This window comes from Eutrigla gurnardus (assembly GCF_963514095.1).
Source record: "Eutrigla gurnardus genome assembly, chromosome: 10".
Classification (NCBI taxonomy): Eukaryota; Metazoa; Chordata; class Actinopteri; order Perciformes; family Triglidae; genus Eutrigla; species Eutrigla gurnardus.
The window spans coordinates 25,357,775-25,377,657 of record NC_139924.1 but is presented as its reverse complement, the minus strand read 5'-3'; the positions used below and the strand labels follow the sequence as shown (position 1 = coordinate 25,377,657).

At 44.4% G+C, this 19,883-nt stretch overlaps 2 protein-coding genes across 2 annotated transcripts in view; both read left to right on the top strand.

The window, feature by feature from the left end:
- Positions 1–6,040, top strand: part of b3glcta (beta 3-glucosyltransferase a) — a 99,497-nt gene extending 93,457 nt beyond the window's left edge. Inside the window, exon 16 of the mRNA XM_084019140.1 lies at positions 6,031–6,040. The gene's annotated coding sequence lies outside the window, so the exon portion shown is untranslated. The remainder of the gene's footprint in view (positions 1–6,030) is intronic.
- Positions 1–19,574, top strand: part of frya (furry homolog a) — a 37,005-nt gene extending 17,431 nt beyond the window's left edge. The window contains exons 23-62 of the mRNA XM_084019267.1: positions 39–163; positions 561–618; positions 732–823; positions 1,019–1,191; positions 1,680–1,840; positions 2,329–2,439; positions 2,878–3,032; positions 3,238–3,340; positions 3,445–3,616; positions 3,755–4,011; positions 4,098–4,244; positions 4,352–4,520; positions 4,767–4,857; positions 4,942–5,024; positions 5,482–5,632; positions 5,749–5,852; positions 6,107–6,292; positions 7,000–7,201; positions 7,615–7,736; positions 7,820–8,007; positions 8,448–8,542; positions 8,623–9,203; positions 9,303–9,400; positions 9,480–9,650; positions 9,751–9,891; positions 10,276–10,455; positions 11,158–11,322; positions 11,479–11,553; positions 11,650–11,820; positions 13,120–13,320; positions 14,179–14,391; positions 14,764–14,928; positions 15,093–15,253; positions 15,336–15,543; positions 15,882–16,031; positions 16,119–16,217; positions 16,316–16,399; positions 17,625–17,735; positions 17,834–18,039; positions 18,130–19,574. Of these exons, the coding sequence (XP_083875393.1) occupies positions 39–163; positions 561–618; positions 732–823; positions 1,019–1,191; positions 1,680–1,840; positions 2,329–2,439; positions 2,878–3,032; positions 3,238–3,340; positions 3,445–3,616; positions 3,755–4,011; positions 4,098–4,244; positions 4,352–4,520; positions 4,767–4,857; positions 4,942–5,024; positions 5,482–5,632; positions 5,749–5,852; positions 6,107–6,292; positions 7,000–7,201; positions 7,615–7,736; positions 7,820–8,007; positions 8,448–8,542; positions 8,623–9,203; positions 9,303–9,400; positions 9,480–9,650; positions 9,751–9,891; positions 10,276–10,455; positions 11,158–11,322; positions 11,479–11,553; positions 11,650–11,820; positions 13,120–13,320; positions 14,179–14,391; positions 14,764–14,928; positions 15,093–15,253; positions 15,336–15,543; positions 15,882–16,031; positions 16,119–16,217; positions 16,316–16,399; positions 17,625–17,735; positions 17,834–18,039; positions 18,130–18,388 (6,384 nt within the window). The 3' untranslated portion in view covers positions 18,389–19,574. The remainder of the gene's footprint in view (positions 1–38; positions 164–560; positions 619–731; positions 824–1,018; positions 1,192–1,679; positions 1,841–2,328; positions 2,440–2,877; positions 3,033–3,237; positions 3,341–3,444; positions 3,617–3,754; positions 4,012–4,097; positions 4,245–4,351; positions 4,521–4,766; positions 4,858–4,941; positions 5,025–5,481; positions 5,633–5,748; positions 5,853–6,106; positions 6,293–6,999; positions 7,202–7,614; positions 7,737–7,819; positions 8,008–8,447; positions 8,543–8,622; positions 9,204–9,302; positions 9,401–9,479; positions 9,651–9,750; positions 9,892–10,275; positions 10,456–11,157; positions 11,323–11,478; positions 11,554–11,649; positions 11,821–13,119; positions 13,321–14,178; positions 14,392–14,763; positions 14,929–15,092; positions 15,254–15,335; positions 15,544–15,881; positions 16,032–16,118; positions 16,218–16,315; positions 16,400–17,624; positions 17,736–17,833; positions 18,040–18,129) is intronic.
- The last annotated feature ends 309 nt before the right edge of the window (positions 19,575–19,883 follow it).

Genomic DNA, 19,883 nt, shown 5'->3' with positions numbered 1-19,883 from the left:
TTTTTGTCTGACTGAACCGTGGATGTTTGATGTTTCAGGTTATCGGGAGCCCATCTGTGGCTTGGCTTCTGAAGCAGTTGGTTCCACTGATGAGATCAGAGAGCATCGAGTTGACAGAGTCGTTAGTTCTGGGCTTCGGTCGCACCAATTCCCTGGTGTTCAGGTATATCACAAAATCATCCTTAACAAACCAATATTTGCATGCTTTTTATGATTGACTGACTCACAGCACAGCGTCACATTATTACAGCTGCTGATTGTCTATTTTAAGGACCAGTCAAAAGAAAGTTAGAGCACAATCCGTTATTTTCCCTGTAGTTGAAGTACATGTTGACCTGTATTTGTGTGGATTTAAAGTGGAGATAAACAGGGGATTATAGCTGAGTGCTGCCTTGTTGTCATTTACAGCTGCAGCTACATTGTTTCCTAAAAATCGTGACTTTTTTAGCTCAAATCTCTTTTCCTTAAAAATAGCAATAGTCTCACTGAAGTGTAATTTATCCATTACCTGAATGTATCTGCGCTAGTCACCTCATGATGCCGTGTTTCCATTCACACAGGGAGCTTGTGGAAGAGCTACATCCCCTAATGAAAGAAGCGTTAGAAAGAAGACCAGAGGTTGGTTGATTGTATTTATGTGAACAAACTAGATGGTGGTCTGAAATGTTGTCGGTCGTTAAATAAAGATTTATTACCAGGACTTCCCTTAATGTTTGTTTGTTTTTTTGCAGAACAAGAAGCGGCGTGAACGACGAGACCTGCTGAGGCTGCAGCTGCTGCGGATCTTTGAGCTGCTGGCTGATGCAGGTGTCATCAGTGACAGGTTGGTTGACACACTGCAGCATCACACTCACTATAAGTAAGATAACAAAACAGGGGTCATTAAAATGTCCTCTTTGTGCTACATAACTCCCTCTAATGAATCGCTGTAGTACAGCTAGCCTGTCCACAGCTGGTGAAATCTTCCTGTTTGGTTTGTAATTTGGTTTCATTGGGCGTCTCCCTGTTTTCCCTGAAGTACAAACGGAGCTCTGGAGCGGGACACCCTGGCCCTCGGCGCTCTGTTCCTGGAGTATGTGGATTTAACCCGCATGCTGCTGGAAGCAGAGAACGACAAAGATGCAGAGATCCTCAAGGACATCCGAGCTCACTTCAGCGCCATGGTGGCCAACCTCATCCAATGTGTGCCAGGTACTCAGCCCGTTCCAGCCCGTCACGCTGTCACTGTCCATGCTCTGCAGGCCAGACTGATGCATTTCTGAATATATCTTCTTATATGGCCGCCTAAGAAAATGGTATCTGTCCCTTTTCATCAGTTTGTGGCTTCTGCTTGATATAATAGGCTTCTATTTGACTGGGGTTAGCACAGCATATGCAACACAAGACTGCTGATATTGATCTCGAGTTGGACGTAGCCCAAGGGGAGTAGATCCAAACATAGCGCAGCTTAAGGACAGAGCAGGCAAGGACGGGTGATGACTCATGTGTTGCCAAGCAATCCGCCGGTCCCCACTGAATGGCTAATGATCTGTCAAGGGACATCAGCACCTTAATTGTATTGCAAAAATGCACTTTTAGTTCGTTAACAGCTCAAGATGCTTCAGTATTGTCGCCGACTCATCACTCTCTCAATGAGCAGGTCTATAACGGGCTGTCTTGTCTCCGTCCCCCCCCCCCAGTGCACCACAGGCGCTTCCTGTTTCCACAGCAGAGCCTGAGGCATCACCTCTTCATCCTCTTCAGCCAGTGGGCCGGTCCCTTCAGCATCATGTTCACCCCTCTGGACCGCTACAGTGACAGAAATCACCAGATAACCAGATATCAATATTGTGCCCTAAAGGTAAACATGCATTATGTAGTCTATCTTCTTCGATACACTCTTACATATATTCATATTCCCTCCTAATGCTTGTTAGGAATAGGAACACGCACCTTGGCGGTCCGTTTTCACTTACAAAGCTTATACATGAGAACAAGTGCAGAATAAATACACAAATTCCCTCCGTCTGTTGAAATTAAATCAAATATGTTTTGTGTATATAATCATCTAACCTATTTTTTATCAAACAAGCTCCTGTTTATCACTAAGTGCTGCACCAGAGAGAACAAAACAATCCTCCCATCCTTTCCCTGCGAGCCAAGATATTGCTTTAAATGTAAATCTCAATATTTGGTCTGTACTCTTCTCCACCCACAAAGATAAATACAAACTTAAGGACAGTACACTTTCACTTTACACCTGAACTGCAGTGACTTCTGGGAGCTCGATGCGTACTTCCTGCTACCGTTGTGTTGCCTCTTGCTTCTGTTGACCGTCTGTTCTTGCAGGCCATGTCTGCCGTGCTGTGCTGCGGGCCTGTGTTTGATAACGTTGGCCTCTCTCCAGACGGATACCTCTACAAGTGGCTGGATAATATACTCGCCTGCCAGGATCAGCGGGTATGTGGCCAATACTTTACCACCGCGGCACATTTTAAACAAAGAGCTGACCCAGAAAAGCCCCTCTGATAGCTTGCCGAAGCCTGCTTTGTGTAAAGGCCCGATGCTAGACATTGCCAAGTGTTCGCCGTTATCTTCAAGGAATGCTGGCAAACAGTGAAGGAGAGTTTTTGTATCAAAATAAATTAGCCCTGATATTGTCTGTAGTCCAGTTTGCTGTGATACAACGCAAAGCACCTGCATTCATTTCACATTCTTTCTTGTCAAAATGGACTTTTGAGCCCTCAAAGGAGAGGCAGTACCTGGGCAGGTAGCCGACAAAATGTAATGTATCATAGTGTTTGTATGACAGAAGTAAATCTCCCCGGATCTTTGAGGAATACACAGAGCCTCAGTGTGTGTAAGATGTGAGTCTGTCCGTGTCTCCTGCTGGCTCAGGTCCACCAGCTTGGCTGTGAAGTCGTCATGCTGCTCCTGGAGCTCAATGCCGACCAGGTCAACCTCTTCAACTGGGCTGTGGATCGCTGCTACACCGGCTCCTACCAGCTCGCCTCGGGCTGCTTCAAAGCCATCGCTACAGTCTGTGGCAGCAGGTACAAAATCTCCCAATCTCTCTTGTCATCCGGTCCAGGTATGATCCTCCAGAATACTCGTCCAAGCCGGGAAACCACTGGCACCTCAGCTAATCCTCTTAAAAGGCGCACTATTCTTTAGAAGTTGCTTTATCTCAGAGACTTGAACCCAGACATTATGTCTTATTAGATGTATTTAATTATTTTTCCTCTCTTTCCTATGTAGCAGAAACTATCCAAGTGATCTCGTAACACTGCTGAATCTGGTCCTCTTCAAGGCATCGGACACCAACAGAGAAATCTATGAGATTTCAATGCAGCTAATGCAGGTGAGATATACAAGCACGTTTGCTTTTTGTGCTTCTGTGTCGTTCTCTGTGGTTAAATGGTTAAAAGATACATACATACTCTCCTTTTTTTTGTTATTGAACAGATTCTTGAAGCAAAGTTGTTTGTGTACTCGAAGAAGATTGCAGAGCAGAAGCCGAACAATATCCTTTACGGCACCCACGGCCCGTTGCCTGCTCTGTACAGCGTCTCCCTGCCTCAGCTCTCCAGCCAGCTGGCCAGGATGTACCCTGAACTCACACTTCCTCTGTTCTCAGGTAACTGTCATCTTTTTACGGTTTACGCTTCACTCGCACATCATTTATCTGCGGATCCTCCCACCGACCACAGACGCTGAGAGCGTAAATCCATTGTCAGGATTGATGTGAGTCTTGCCTTTCCCCTGCTTGTTCCAGAGGTGAGCCAGCGGTTCCCCACCACACATCCCAACGGGAGGCAGATCATGCTGACCTACCTGCTGCCCTGGCTCGGGAACATCGAGCTGGTGGACGGCGGCCTGCTGCTCCCGGTCGTAACACCGTGCACCTCCGATTATAGCGCTTCTATCCGGACCTCCAGCACAAGTTCATCCCACCAGCTGAAGGGCAGCGGCTGGGGCTCCTTACAGGCCACATCTATGGTCCTCAATAACCTCATGTTCATGACCGCCAAGGTAACGTCGTGTTAAATGGCCATCGGTAATAAGTCGTTGCAGTTAAACATGACACCGTGTTCCCTTTTGAACCTCCTGTTGTTCAGTATGGAGACGACCTACCTGGACCAGAGATGGAAAACTCCTGGAACGCTCTAGTCGGCAACGAGAAGTGGAGCAACAATTTGAGGACTGCGCTGCAGTTTCTCATCAGTTTATGTGGCGTCAGCAGTGACACCACCCTCCTGCCATATGTAAGATAAACTGCATCATCTAATCCACCTGGGAAATGATCAGGTAGCCATGTCTTATTGTGGTTCTGTAGAGTTTCTCACAGATACTCTTACATATCTCTGTTCAGATCAAGAAGGTGGTGATCTATCTGTGCCGGAACAACACCATGCAAACCATGGAGGAGCTGATATTTGAGTTACAACAGACGGATCCAGTCAACCCTGTGGTGCAGCACTGTGATAGTCCTCCGTTCTATCGCTTCACCGCCACAAGCAAGGCGTCCACAGCAGCTTCAGGTACAGCTCTTCAAAGAACACTGAACAGAATGAACACCAGTTGAAACTTGTATTATTTATTTTGCTGGGGAAATATCAACCGACTAGGAAATCCCAAACCCTCCATTGGAACCACGTAATGGCCCACCATATAAAACTGTGTTTGCTCTGGACTGATCCCAGTGGTGGATTTGAAACGGTGTTAAAGTGTACGCTCAGTTTCCTTGAAAATACTGTAAAACATAAGCTTTTTTTCTCTCTCTCTAGGCACCACATCGAGTAGCAACACTGTCGTTGCAGGCCAGGAGAGCTTTTCTGACACGGATGATACCAAAACTGTGAAGGAGAGTGAGGAGAGGTAAAGAACAAGGTCTTGCAGCTTGAGATCAGATTAATTATAGTCCTACAAAAGCCCGCCTTGATAGTGTTTTCTTTACTTCAGGCTAAGCCACATAATGAGAGCTCACAACCGCCTGGAATCACGCTACAGCAACAGCTCAGGAGGATCTTACGATGAAGATAAGAGTGAGTGTATTTCTGGACCAGACTCCCTTTTGAAAAAAAAAAAAAAAAAAAAAAATGTGGTTGTCACAGTCGTTTGAGTGTGGAATACACAGGCTGGTTTTGAGGGTAAGATGGTGGCCGGCATGGTGTCATTGATAATGCATGAGCAGTGCGGAGTGGCCCGGGGTGCTTAAAAAGCTTCTGTGAGAACTGGCAGTGAAATAAAAGTAGTCAGGCTGCCAGTGACCCATAAACAGCTTTGTTTGAGTCTCCGGGTCGGGATTAGTCCTGCCGACTAATGAGAATGAATCGACATTGAAAAGCAACCATAATACTACCTTTGACAGCTTCTATGACGTTATGTAGTATTTAAATGAATCTCCAGTCCGTCATTTTCCCTCATGCCTTGTCCACCTCCTTTTTTATTTGCCATGTATGTGGGATAAATGTTAACAGTATAATTTTATTAACCTTTAAGGTGAGCCTCTGCCGCCGTATGCTGATTGGCTGTTGGTTGTCAATGAAACCAATCAGCCCCATCCGCTGCCCATGCCTCTGAATGGAGGATGTTGGGCTCCACTGGTGGACTTTTTGCCAGAGACCATTACACCCAGAGGACCGCTGCACAGGTCGGTCGTTAATGCTAAATGTGCTCATTCTGACTTCTTCTTGATTGGTTTGGTGTGAGGCTGTGGTCATGTGATTGAGTTCAGGTTGTGCTTTTTGTTTTTTGTTTTGTTTTTAGGTGTAATATAGCAGTCATCTTCATGACAGAGATGGTGGTGGACCACAGTGTGAGAGAAGACTGGGCCATGCACTTGCCTTTGCTGCTACATGCCTTGTTTTTGGGTGAGTTCACATTTATATATATATTTATATCAAGTCATTTCAAAAACCCATCCGTTTTAATTACATGATATTTACATATTTTATATATGTTTCGGGCATTTTTTGCTTGTGTCACATTTTACTCATTGTTGCCTGAAAAATATATAAATAAAAGATTCCTGCACCTTTGTGAAAACAGTGGAGTCATGGCTATGGCTAATTTATTTTATAAAAAAAATTGAAAACACTCCCCACTGGCCTCTTCCTCTCCTCAGGTATGGATCACTGCCGCCCAGAAGTGTTTGAGCACAGCAAACGTCTCCTCCTCCACCTGCTCATCACGTTGTCCTGTAACAACAACTTCCAGGCCATCGCCTCGGTCTTACTGCAGACACGGGAGCTCAACGGGACCAAGACCCTCACCTGCAAACCCAGTGTTCAGCCAGAGTGTTTACCTTCAGGTAAAAAAATACAGGCTTTTAGTAGAACTCACCTGATTGAGTTTTAAGTAGACCTGGGTCCAGTAGACGGAGCTACTTGGCTTGAAACATGTCTCTTCTCTCTGGTTAATATAACTGTCAACAACAGGAGGGAACGGCTGACATTCTTTTCAGAGGATAGATAGGTTTCTTATCGGGGGGGAGAAACTATTTGGACACTGGTGCCAAAAGCAATATTGAGCACAGAGGACATCAAAGGTCTTGATTAAAGCATTCCATTATGCTATTTTTATCCCCTTGCCCAAATTGGGACCATCAACTCAGGCCCCCCCTCCCCCCCGCTGATTATTTGTTTTGCAAATATATATACGTTTTGAAATGTAAGGAATATTTGTCCTTTTGACCATTTCAATATAACAACTTTGCCATTGAGGTCCAAAGAAAACATCCATCTTTGCACCACATTCACTCCCATGTTTATTTTAGTTGTACAAGTTGTGCAATATCTTGCAAAACAACAAGGAGATTAAGTGTGCAGTAACTTATTCATAAGAATTGACATATAAAATAAACACTGTGAGCAGACAAGTCTGACTGGTTTTAAATTCCACACGTGTTCAAACTCGGGCCGTGCTCTCTTCTTACACTAAACCCCTGCAAGTTGTAATGAGGGAAATGAAATGACACATCCGGATAAAACCGCTTTATGTTCCTCTCGTTGTCTTCAGGAGGATGTGTTGACTTCCTGCGGGAGTGTCAAGCGTCTCCGGTTCCGGACTCCGGTCTGAGTTCTTCTTCCACGTCGTCCAGTATGAGTCTGGGAGGCAGCAGCAACAACCTGCCGGAGATCTCCCATGAGCTGGAGGAGCTGGTGGCGTCCAACAAAGTGGACGAGAAGACCAACAAACTCATCGAGTTTTTAACCACCAGGTGCTCATTTGATATGACTTAGAACTCTGAGTGGTTTTACAGGTTTCACAAAGGAAGGCCGGAAGTATTTTACACAATAAATGCATGATATACAGAAGCCATATCCACGGCTTTCTCATATTACTTGATGTAGATTACCACCTAGTGGTGCTGAATACATGGTGCAGTATATATATATTTGATATTTGAATGAAGCTAGTGCAGCTGGTATTTATCATGATTCATTGTAAACATTGGAAATTCCAGTTAAAACTCATCTTGAAAGCGTATTTGAAGTGGGATCGGATTTGTTTAAGTAAGTAAGTTAAGTAAATACTTAAAGCACAGTGATATCTGAATGTGGGCTTCCTCTCTCTTCAGCAGCAGACAAGACATTGTGTGTTGTTAGTAACCATGACACCATTGTTTTATAGAGCATGTGGACCTCTGTGGTGCCATGAAGACATTTCAGCAAAGAACCAAACTTCAAAAAGCACTGGGCAGGTGACCAACTTCCTGCGACATGTGGTCTCTGTGTTCAAAGAGTCCAAGTCAGGTAAGCCTTCCGTATATGCTCCACAGGACTACACAAGCCTGTCGTTACCACTCCATGTATATTCTTGTGTCCTTCCTCATCAGACATCCACCTGGAGCAGCAGCTCAGTGACGTGGCGCTGCAGACGGCCCTGTGCAGCTCATCGCGTCACTACGCCGGACGGTCCTTCCAGGTGTTTCGGGCCCTCCGGCAGCCGATCTCTGCTCACGCCGTCTCCGACCTTCTCTCACGGCTGGTGGAGGTCGTCGGGGAACATGGAGAAGAAGTGCAGGTCAGTGATCTGTGTGCGAGCATGATGCATGCGAGGATGTGAAAAGTGGATGTGAGTACTAGACATTAATAGGTTCAAGTGTGTGGGAACTTCTTCTTCTGCATCTCTATCACTGTGAATGACCTTCAGCAATACAGAAAAGAACAATACAGAAACGGAGGATTCGCCTTGCTGACATTATGTATGAATTCTCTGAAAAACCCTGACTAGGAATAACCAGATAATGGATGGATTTCTGAATATTCATCACAGCAGTTCAGTGCTGTTTAGTAAATGAGTGAGATGCCCCAGATGTTTTGAACGCATGAACAAAATTAATAATCATCTAATTGCAGAAATCCTAGATTTCTTTTTTTAATTTCTTTCCACTTTTGAATCTATTTTTATCAGTGATTCAGTGCTCTGCTATAATGAACTGCAGTTCCTCTTCTCTCCTGCAGGGCTATGTGATGGAGGTGTTGCTCACACTGGAATCTGTGGTGGATAACTTGGCTGAATGTCTTAAAAACAGCGATCTCATGGCCTTGTTGACGAGGTTTGTGTCTCCTGGATGCATATTTAAGTTGAAAGAAGTTAAAACACGTCGTGACTTTGATCTACTGTGTTTAATTGCAGAGCCTCGTCTCCGGATTTCCTCACCAGCTTCAAGCTGCTGTCCAACAGAAAGAGCACAGGGCAGCTCAATCTCAGAAGAGAAGAGAAGAGCCGACATCAGAGGAGCTCCTCTGTCCCCAAGAAGTTCGGAGAGGCGGACAGGTGGTCCGATCCGCCTCGCAGCGCTACGCTGGACCGCATCCAAGCCTGTGAACAGCAGATCCTGGTCGCCAAGAGCCGCAGCTCGTCCTCGTCTAAAGACAACATCAATGACACCACCAACGTCAACCACCCCAGCAACCTGCTGGCCACCATCTTCTGGGTGGCCGTGTCGCTGATGGAGTCGGACTTTGAGTTCGAGTACCAGATGTCCCTGAGGCTGTTGAATAAGCTGCTGGGCCACATGTCTCTGGACAAGCAGGAGAACAGGGAGAAGCTGGAGAAACTGCAGAGCCAGCTCCAGTGGAGCAGCTTCACCGGGCTCCAGCAGCTGCTGCTGAAGGGTTTCACCTCCGCGTCCACCACCGACCTCACACTGCAGCTCTTCTGCCAACTCACACCTGTGTCACGAGTGCCTGTCGTGGACACGTCACAAGCCATAGGTAGTGTAGGAATCTATAGCTACGGGTTTCTGAAGACGGATGATATGTTGATATAAATATCTTCAAATATGGAATGAATTTGTCTGTTCCATCCATCAGGTTTCCCCTTGAATGTCCTCTGCCTGCTCCCACATCTGGTGCAGAACTTTGACGGGCCCTCGCAGTTCTGTCAAGACGTTGCTGAGAAGATAGCCCAGGTGTGTCTCTGCTACCTTTTCTTTTCCTCATTTCAAATATAACAATATGTTTTTAAAGGAATGCACTTTTTGTGTGCAGGTATGCCTCGAGGAGAAGAACGCTAAGCTCTCCAACCTCGCTCACGTCATGACTCTGTACAAAACGCACTCCTACACACGAGACTGCTTCTCCTGGGTGAACGTGGTGTGTCGCTATCTTCACGAAGCGTTCTCCGACATCACGCTGAACCTGGTCACTTTCATGGCAGAGGTGTGTGCAGCAGCTCCTCCTATATTTGTTGAGCAACAGTAAAATGGTTTAAAAGCTTCAAAGCAGATGATTTAATTCTGGATTTAATTTGTTGTAACAGCTGTTGGAGAAGGGTCTTCCCAGCATGCAGCAGACTCTTCTACAAATCATCTACAGCCTCCTGAGTCACATGGACCTGGGTGGGATTCAAGTCAAACCCTTCAACATGGAGGTGCTCAAGACGATTGAGAAATTTGTCCAAGTGAGTTCATATAAAACATCTGAAAAGCTTCCCCTTTCTGAGATCTCTGTGCTCGGAAAGTGAGAACATTCAGGACACGGACGTCAGATGTGATCATTGGAAACCTTTTGGCTCCGAGTGAGAGTCTTGTGTTCCCTGTTCCCTTTTGTAAAGTGTTCATAGGAAAAAAAGGGGGGGGTCAGTGCAGTACATTTGTAGACACACCCAAACTATAAACAGTCTGCCCTTCTGCTGCAGCTTATTCCCATACTGAGTCCATTTGGCTTTATCTTCCTACTGTAAGCCGACCGCCACAACACTTGTGTCCAAAAATAGAAGCACATGAAAACACCCAGAAAGACCCTTGTGGCTGTTTCTTCCTAAACATGTTGGTTTTTTCTATAGACTGTCCATTGGGGGGAAGCGTTGAATATCCTGAAGCTGGTGGTTTCTCGATCGGCCAGCTTGGTGCAGCCTTCATCCCCACATAGTGACCTCTCCTACGAAGACATCAGCCGTGTGTGGGACCGCTCCTCCAAGGCTTTACCTGGGAAAACGCTGGATTTCCACTTTGACATCTCTGAGGTTAGACACTCTTTCTCTGACTTGGTTTGAGAGTCCCTGCAGCTTCGAGGAATGCTTGTCTGCTTTCCCTGTATTTTCCAGGGCGTGGTGCTCATTGAGCTTTTATTTTGTTTGTAAAGGAAACATTTCTTCCCCTTCCTTTAATGCTGATATTTCTTTTTTGACCAAACCCCTTGAGATTAGCTTGAAAGGTAAACACAATTAGCCAAGCGGTGCGGCGCTGGAGAGTGATGTGAAAGATACAACAGAGTGGTGTGTGTGTGGGAACTGAGCAGGGAGCTATTTGGGTAGTTCATGAATGGCAGGAAATGATGTCAGCTCTTTGCTGCCGTCCTTTGTATGTGACTCAGTGACATTTAGTGGATAGCCAACAGCGTGTGTTTCTAAACTTGAGACACACTGAACAAACCGCTGATATTTCCTAAAATACCCAGATATTTTTAGAGCGAGGGATAAAGCTGTGGAAAAGTCGGTTTGTTTTTCCTCTAAAGCTTCGCACATTTGGAATGCCAGGTGGATTATATATTGTGGACATTGATAAAAAGATAAATGCCAGAAACATCCATCACTTTAGGGTCAACTTGGGAGAATCAGCAGCTGCTGTGGAGTCATGGATTGACTAAGCAGAGAGGAACTTTCTCTACTTCAAACATCCCCTGACTCATCCAGGTGTCACATGTTTGTTTGTGTCCACGCTGTTAGACGCCGGTGATTGGTCGGCGCTATGATGACCTGCAGCGTTCTCCGGGCCAAGATGTGAAGAGCAGGACCACGTTAGTGACCCGCAGCACCTCGTCGACCTCGTCTGGATCCACCTACAACAACGTCCTGGTGCCGGTCAGCTGGAAGAGGCCTCAGTCTTCACAGGTGAGCCCTTCTTCCCTTTCCTTCTTACAGTCTGATAATATGAAGCATTTAAAGGCAACATTGGGAAACCAGATCCTAGCATTAATACCTATTTAACACATTATTACCTATATTTAAATGTGATGTGGGTCTTTTTGTTTCTCTTGCCCTCTGTAGAAAAGAACACGGGAAAAACTGGTGAATGTTTTGTCTCTGTGTGGTCAAGAAGTGGGACTCACAAAGAATCCTTCAGTAAGATACACTTCACTCCAGCAGTGCTATGAATTTCACTGGTTTACCAGCTGTAAAGTAGTCCATCAAGCCTTTTGAATGGGTTTCTCTGTGTAGGTGATCTTCTCCAGTTGTGGCGAGCTGGACCTCATGGAGCACCAGCCGAGCCTGGTGTCTTCGGATGATGGGACCCGGGACCCGGACAACATGGACGATACCACCTCCGAACAGCAGTTTAGAGTCTTCAGAGACTTTGACTTCCTGGATGTGGAGCTTGAAGACGGAGAGGTGAGTCTCAGGAGCTTTTATACGTTTTAAAGTGGTGGTAAAGAAAATAATTGATCCTCCTTCTCACCTCCTGGCACAAAGGAGAACATGACTGACATTTCCTCCAAAGAGCACTCTTTTACTGTACTGGGTCGGGTCTGCTTGCTCTGTGTAATGGGGTTTCTTTTTTCTGTTTCTTTCTGTCTGTGCTATCTAGGAGCTACAGGTAAGTTTAGTCGTGTTACATTCTCATTGCTGTGGTCTTTGAAAGAGTGTTTGCTTGGACAGATAACTTAGGGAACTGAAAACATAGCCAATGTGTGTGCATGTTGTGTAATTTACATGTAGCGTCTGAGAAACATCCACTCGATTCTTAAGTATCAGAAACACTTTGTGTGTATATATAATATATATAATGCATGCCAAAATAAGGTGTCTTTAACCAGGAACAGGGTTACTGATGTATAATTGAATCTTCAGTTGAAATAAACTGTGTTAAATCATTTTTCCAGGTTATTAAGAGAACAGAAATAACTTTTAAAAAAAGTTTCACTGTTACACAACATTTTACTGTTTTCCCCTTGCCTTGTTTGTATATATATATATATATATATATATATATATATATATATATATATATATATATAAAGCTGCAGATTTTGCACCCTGGAAAACAGGAAAAACAGTAGCAGCTGTTCTCCTTTTAACTAAAACTGCTGACAGTGTTGTAAGTTAATGACACAACAACAAAGTTGAATGACCTAATTAGGTGTGAGGAAAGTTTTCTGACCACATACAAACTTTTTTTTTTATCACAAATGGTTTATTTTTTTAAAGAAGCTCTCTATCAGTGGCTGCCATTGAACTAGTCACCACCACTCTGAAGTCTCCTTTGTGTGATCCGTTAATGTGGAGCTTTGGTGGAATGTGGAAGTTGGCTGACATCTCTGAAATCGTGTCCAGCTGAAAAGTCACTCTGGTCTCTTTTAAACAAGAAACAGACAGACTCGGGGGGTTAGGACCTGCAAATATTTAAAGTCTCACAACACCAGGGTGTTCTCAAACCCACGTCTTTCTGCCAGTTTCAGCTTCATCTTGACTATTTTTGGTAGTAGTTTGAAGAAACGTTCTTTTTGAGGATCCAGTGCTCTTGTATCTTTTCCATTTTTAACGATGAAGGGGAAAACCGGCACTGCATGGTTGTGTGAATGTGTGTATATACAGTGTGTGTTCGTGTGTGCATGTGTTTGTGTTGGAGAAGAGACTGTGCTTTACTTCCTGGGACTTCACTTGGTAACTCAAAGCCACTGGTTGTTGCAGGGAGAGACCATGGACAACTTTAACTGGGGCGTACGCAGACGCTCCATGGACAGTCTGGACCGCAGCGACCTGCTGCCCCTGGAGGAGAGTCAGCTGTCCAACAGCATGCCCAGCCTCAGCAAGATCACCCACGAGGACTCAGACGAGTCGTCTGAGGAAGATTCCCTCATCGCCAGCCAGATTCTCTCCCACTCACAGCTTGTAAGTTCACCTTCATTTGTCAATCAGTTGATATCATAATGAGAGGAAAACCTAGCTGTTGAAACATTATCCTTATCTCAGGGTATCTTGAAAAATTCCATCTTAAAAAGTCTAATTACCATAACAGGCTTAATCTTAAATTTCATTTTGGGAGACGTCAATCGCTAACAACAGCTGCTCAATCTACATTTACATTAAATTACATTCTATGTGGTGTTTAAAACATCTTGCAGAGTCTTACATTTAACTCGATGAACCTGCAGAAACAAATGATCAGTATCATGAAATTGATTCCAACCACAATCCCTAATAAAACATATTAAATCCACTTGGCAGATCCAGTTTGATTCCAGAGGGAAATGATTTTCATCTTGAACCCTCCGTGAGCTTTCCTCTTGTGCCACCCTCAGGCTATGGACGACTTTGCACACAGGAAATCCTAAAATGGAATTTGCTGAGGCCTTTTGATTGTAATGATCCTGGAGCTCTTCAGACCACATGACCACATTTTAAAAGCTCTAAAAATAGCCCAAATCATCCACATGCTGTTTGTTTAGATTAATGAACGATGCAGTGACTAGGACGCTGCATCATCGTTCTGTTATTCTAGGACAAAAGGTCCTCTTAGCAGTATTTGCTGAAGTTTGTGGACAGATGGAAAGCCCATGTGCCCATGCAGCTGTCATCACGCTCCTCTCTTGCTCCTGATTGGCCACTCTTCCTATGTCAGTGCTCAAAGCGCATTCAGTAATGTTGACTTTGCAGTCTGACCGTTTCCAATCCAGTGTTTCAAGCTCTGTTTTTCCAACACACGTGCTATTTATTGAAGATTTCCTCACATTTAACTCTGTTTTGCAGGTGGTGAACCTCTCTCCAACAGCAGAGATCAGTAACAGAGACTCTTCCTCGGCTTTTTTTGATACAACCTCAGCCGATTCAAAAAATCCTAGTTTCGATGTCCAACTGCCAGAGGACTCGAAGCAGCGGGTGAATAAGGGCTTTAGGGTGTCTGAGATTCTGGGAACTACTCATTCCTATCGCAATTCCATCCTGGAGTTCTTCACTAACTTTGCCAAATAGGGAACTCTTCTCTTGCATCTTTTCTTGTGAACTGTCTTGAATGTTTTATGTGCTTTGGGTTCTATTTCAAATATTATTTAGTGGCACTGTGACTTTTTCTACATTTCCTCTCTTCAGAGTAGTGCACGAGTCGGCCTTTTCTTGATTTTTCAGTCGTTGCATGCAAAATGAGAATGAACTAAAACATGCAAGCAGGCAGCCTATGTAACGCTTTTGGCTATGGGCTAGTTTAAATGTGGGAGTGTTAGGGGTTCGTAGCCAGCAGTAGAAAAAAACAAGTCTCTTTGTCTGTGTCTGTCTGTTTAAGGCAATGTGTATACCTATATTGCTTCTGTGTGGGTGGCTCTGAGCAACAACTAAAAAACTCTTGGCATGTGGGAGGTCAAGAAAGGTTTACACATTGCCTGTCCCAAAACATGTGTGCATAAATCATTTTATTATCTACTTAATTGGCACAATTTATGCACACTTTATTTACCAAAATACAAGAGAACACCACAAGGAGTGTCCATAGGGTCCCACGCCAAGGTTAGTGTATGAATTTAACCACACAATAACTTGTTTAATCGTTAAGTAGAACAGAGGGAGCACATTTTAGTGAATAACCTCTACTGCATGCTGTCTCACCATTTGCTCATGACTAGTTAACACTGCCGGTTGCTGAGAAAGCATGTGTCCCTGTGTTCTTTTAGCATGAGCTGTCACAAGAAAGTGAAGACACCAATGTCCATGAAGACGACCTCTCTCTCTCCATCAGTGAGCTGCCTCTGGGATTTCACTGTGGTGACAGTTTGACTATGCACATGGTTGCCATTGACTACAAAGGAGAACTGGACTTTGACTGCCAGCCCAGGTACCCACTCACATCTCTTCTCAGCAATAAGTAGAGTAAGATAAAAAATGACATTAACGACGTGGCTTTGCGTCCACTCCAGTCTCGCCGAGGAGGAGAGAGACGACATGCTGGAGTCCCGGTCCTCACCGCCACCGTCGCCCTTCTTCTCCGCCATCCTGGCGGCGTTCCAGCCGGCGGTGTGTGACGATGCGGAGGAGGCTTGGCGGAGTCACATCAACCAGCTTGTGTCTGACTCAGACGGATCCTGTGCAGTCTACACTTTTCAAGTGTTTTCTTCACTGTTCCAGGTATTAACAGTGTGGCTCAGCAGCATGCACACTACAGTGTGCCGGGTCAAACTGAATAATTAAACTGGAAGGCTAACGGGATTTAGTTATCTGCCTGATTAACCTGGAGAGAAAGAGGCTTCTTTTTCAGACAAGGGCTGATTAATTACAAATAGAGTCGCAGTCTGTCGATGCTTTCAGCTCAAACGTCTCTGGAGATTCATTAACCAGATGTTGTTCACTTCACTGACCAAAGCTGACAATGGAGAACTTCAGGAAGAAATAGAAATGATAGAATGTAAGTGCCTTAGGAGCGGATTTGACAGTATCACAACCAGCCTGTTGATCTGGTTTTGCAGAATATCCAGACCAAATTCTGTTCGTTGACCTGTGACGCCGTGAGTTACCTCGGCGACGGCCTGAGAGGATTAGGATCAAAGCTTTTGAGGTCTTCTCAGATGCTGACATCATGCTCAGAGTGCCCAACGCTATTTATCGATGCAGACACAGTGAGGAACCTGAGATTTTTTCACTTTCAAATACATTTTTTAATATTATGACATGTTCAATTCAACAACAAACCTCTATTTTCACAGATTATGTCTTATGGATTCCTGGAAAAAATGAAATTCAGCGTGTTGGAACTTCAAGAGTACCTTGATACTTACAACAACAGAAAGGAGGCAGCTCTCTCGGTGAGGACGTTCACTGTTGTGCCCTCCAGTCTGATTGTCACCTGTGTGATGTCACTGAGTTGTTAACTGTGTGATTCTGTTGTGTCTGTTGCCCACAGTGGTTGAGCAACTGTAAGGCCACCTTTCCCAGGAGTGCTGGGGGCAGAGTGATAACATGTCAGCCAGCGGAGCATGAGGACAAGGTACATCCTTACCTTTTTAAAGGATTAAATGATGATGTCAAACATTGGTTTTACTAATGCATTCGATCTGTGTGCAAACACACAACAAGCTGTATGATATTCAAGAATGAAATGACAAAAATGACTGAAAAGCCTAAAGATTCCACTTCCACTGACCTCTCGTACTGTACTCTCTGCACTGCGATTACTGTGTGATACTGTAGCTCTGTGAGTGTTACCTCTCATTTTCTCACACTAAATCTTTACGTTTCTGACAACGTTGAGTTGCCGCACGTCACATGAATTATTTCATTCCAGTGTGCATTGTGATCATTTTGAGCTCTGCTGGGCATGGGAACAAGCTCTCTTCAGCTGCATTTGATCTAGCGGTAAACAACTCCGCTCACTTTGACTACTGAGGAAAAGGCAACAGTGTTGCTGCTAAAACGTGGCACTTAATAGCTAAGAGATTCCCACCAACGTGAGTGCATTTGTGCTAATTAACGGGCAAAGTCGTTTCTTTGCATGGCTGTTTTCCTTGGCTTTTTTTAATTAAAGGTATCCTGTGGAGTTTTCTGTGGAGTCAACAAACAAAAGTAATGATCATGTTCAGAGTTACTCATCAAAACACATTGTGCCTCATTAAATATTTGAGTATTGTAGTGTTTCCTTTCCTTGCCTCTGTTGGTGATTTCCAGCATTATTTTGCATATAACTGCAAGTCCTCATCTTCATGCCCATCGCTGCTCGAGATCAAAACTCCCCAGGGAACCTTTCATTCGTGGCGACCGGCTTTCCGTTCTTATTTGCACATACACCGACCCTCGCGTTTCTTCCTCCTTGCATGCCAATAACACCTGTGCTAATACTAATACACCAACGTTCACATGGAAACAATGAGGAGTTGCATGCCCTTCTTTTGATTCTCTGTTTTCCCTACTTCTTTTCTGTCCTCTAACACGCTTGCTTTGTAGCAAATGGAATCTCTGGCTGTAAGTTGGAAAGACTTGTTCCTCTTTGTTTTTTTTTATGGCCTTTTTCTGTTATTAAAAGCAAAAACGTTGGCTTACTGTAATCCCATTTTCAGCACTTGTAAAGCCTTCTGTGTAACTGCAGCAGGTCTGACATCTATTCACAAGTAGTTCTCCAGTAGCTTTATGTGAGATTATTCCTGATCCACAAATCAAAAAGAAAAGAAACCAATGAAAAGGCCTTTTGCTGACAACCGCCTTTCTCCTACTTTCAGCAACTGGAGCTCTGTCAAAGACTCTACAAACTCCACTTTCAACTGTTGCTGCTTTTTCAGTCCTACTGTAAGCTGATTGAACAGGTCCATGCAGTAAACTCTATCCCCGAGGTAGGTGCAGTCTGCATTTGCTTTTCCCATCTTTTTGCAACCATGATCATCTAGTCCGTGTGCCTGTTTAATCACATGAATGCCCTCTCAACATTTAGCTGACAAATATGTCCCGAGAGCTTGATGAGCTGAAGAGGAACCTGAGAGTAGCAGCAGCCTCTGTGACCAACGATGAGATGGCTGCTTGTGAGAGTCCCCGTCCTGAGCCCACCTTCGGAGCTTCTGAGGCCGCTGTGCAGGCCATCCTGGAGGGTCTGAAGAACAATGAGTTTCCAGCGGCCATCCGGTACATTCGCGAGTGCAGGTGAGGAAACAAAAAGTCTTCTTTACATGAGGAGTGTATGCCGTCATATGTCTGTAGTCAAACAAATACGATTTTCTTTATTCACTGCAGAACAATGTGGCCTAACGACATCTTCGGCAGCCACTCTGAGGACGAGGTCCAGACTTTACTCAACATCTACTTCAGACATCAAACCTTGGGTCAGACGGGGACTTTTGCTCTCGTGGGCTCGAAACAGGACCTGACGGAAATCTCTGTCAAGTTGATGGAACTCAACAGAGAGATTCGGGACATGATCCGACGAGCCCAGGGCTACCGAGCCATCACGGCTTTCCTCCCGGACTCCAGAGTTTCAGGTTCGACTCTTTGATGGCAGTCTGGCAGCGTTTGACCCCTGCTCCTGGACAGCACCCTGTCCCATGCCTCGCCTCCGGTCCTGTCTGGGGCTGCTGCTATCATCTCAGTGGTTAACAGGCACTCTGCTCTCTCCTGGGAATAACCAACCCCCTTTCCTCTTCTCGCTCAGAGCACATCAGAATGTCAGACCTTCACATGTGCGACAATACTGTTGAGTTGTTTTAGAAAGATGAGAGACTTTGCCGTCACAAAGAAACTTAGGCTTTTATTGCACTAATAATAGAAATTGTCAAAATGAGACCACTTGCTACTGAGGTCAACAACTTTCACGTTTAACAAATGACATACCAAAGCTAAGTGATTCTCTTTCAGTTATGTTGTTTTCATTTTCAAGGGAAATTGTGCAATCCTACACAGAAGTGGAAGACTTTTACTGTATCCTGAAAGAATGTATTTGAATATACAAATGGATGTACAGAAATAGGGAGGCTTCGTTACTTGGTTAAAGTAGTGGGTCTTTTTTGTGTGTGTGTGTGTGTGTGTGTGTGTGTGTGTGTGTGTGTGTGTGTGTGTGTGTGTGTGTGTGTGTGTGCGTGTGTGAGTGCTTGAGTGTGTGATTTAAACCTGACGACCATCACAGATGGAATTATGGATACTGATTCAAATAAATTGTTCACATTTAACTACTTCGACATGCTGCGAAACTACTGTAATGTCTCCCAAACCTACATTACATGCTGCTGTGTGGGTTATCTCTTTCTTAATCTTACTGTACCTTTTTAACTGTGCAGCTTTTAGCAAATAGGTCAACTGTTAAATAGTATTTGCAATAGGGAAATATGTATTTATCAGACTAGATTCATAGAAAACAAATATTTTGTTTAATCTTTAAACCTGCCAAGCTTGCAATTTATGATGTACTATAAGTTATAGTAATGTTTATGAACAAATACAAAAACTATTTTAACGGACTAATTGTACATAGTGCAATGGGGGCTTTGAGCAGACTCATAAGATTGTATTTTTATGACCCTACAGTTTGAGTTGCATGTAGAGTGAAAGAGTTGGCAACATATTTATAAAGCTTCCACACAAACCGTTTGTGTAGCTTCTCTCCTTGTAAATACTACTGCCTTTGCAATGTACTGTACTTTGGTGTTCTGTACACTTATGTAACAATAAAAAATAAAACTTACATTTGTTAACTGTGGTTTCATTTTTGTGATTTGTTGGATATTGTTGTTGCATCCATAAGCAGGAATCATGGGGTGCTTTTCAATGTACCTTCTTGATTTGTTTCTTCGCCTCCTCCCCTTCTTCTCAGTCCCACCCACAACAGAGAGGCGAGCGCGCACCCATGGGTGACGTTTGGCCTTATCCGGAACGTGCCTGAAAGGCTAATTTACACTCGGGGATATAATGTACCCTTTATACGACAGATCAGAGCCTAATTGCTATCCACTATTACAGTCATCCTTATATCCATATAATAAGTCCCATATTGTTTT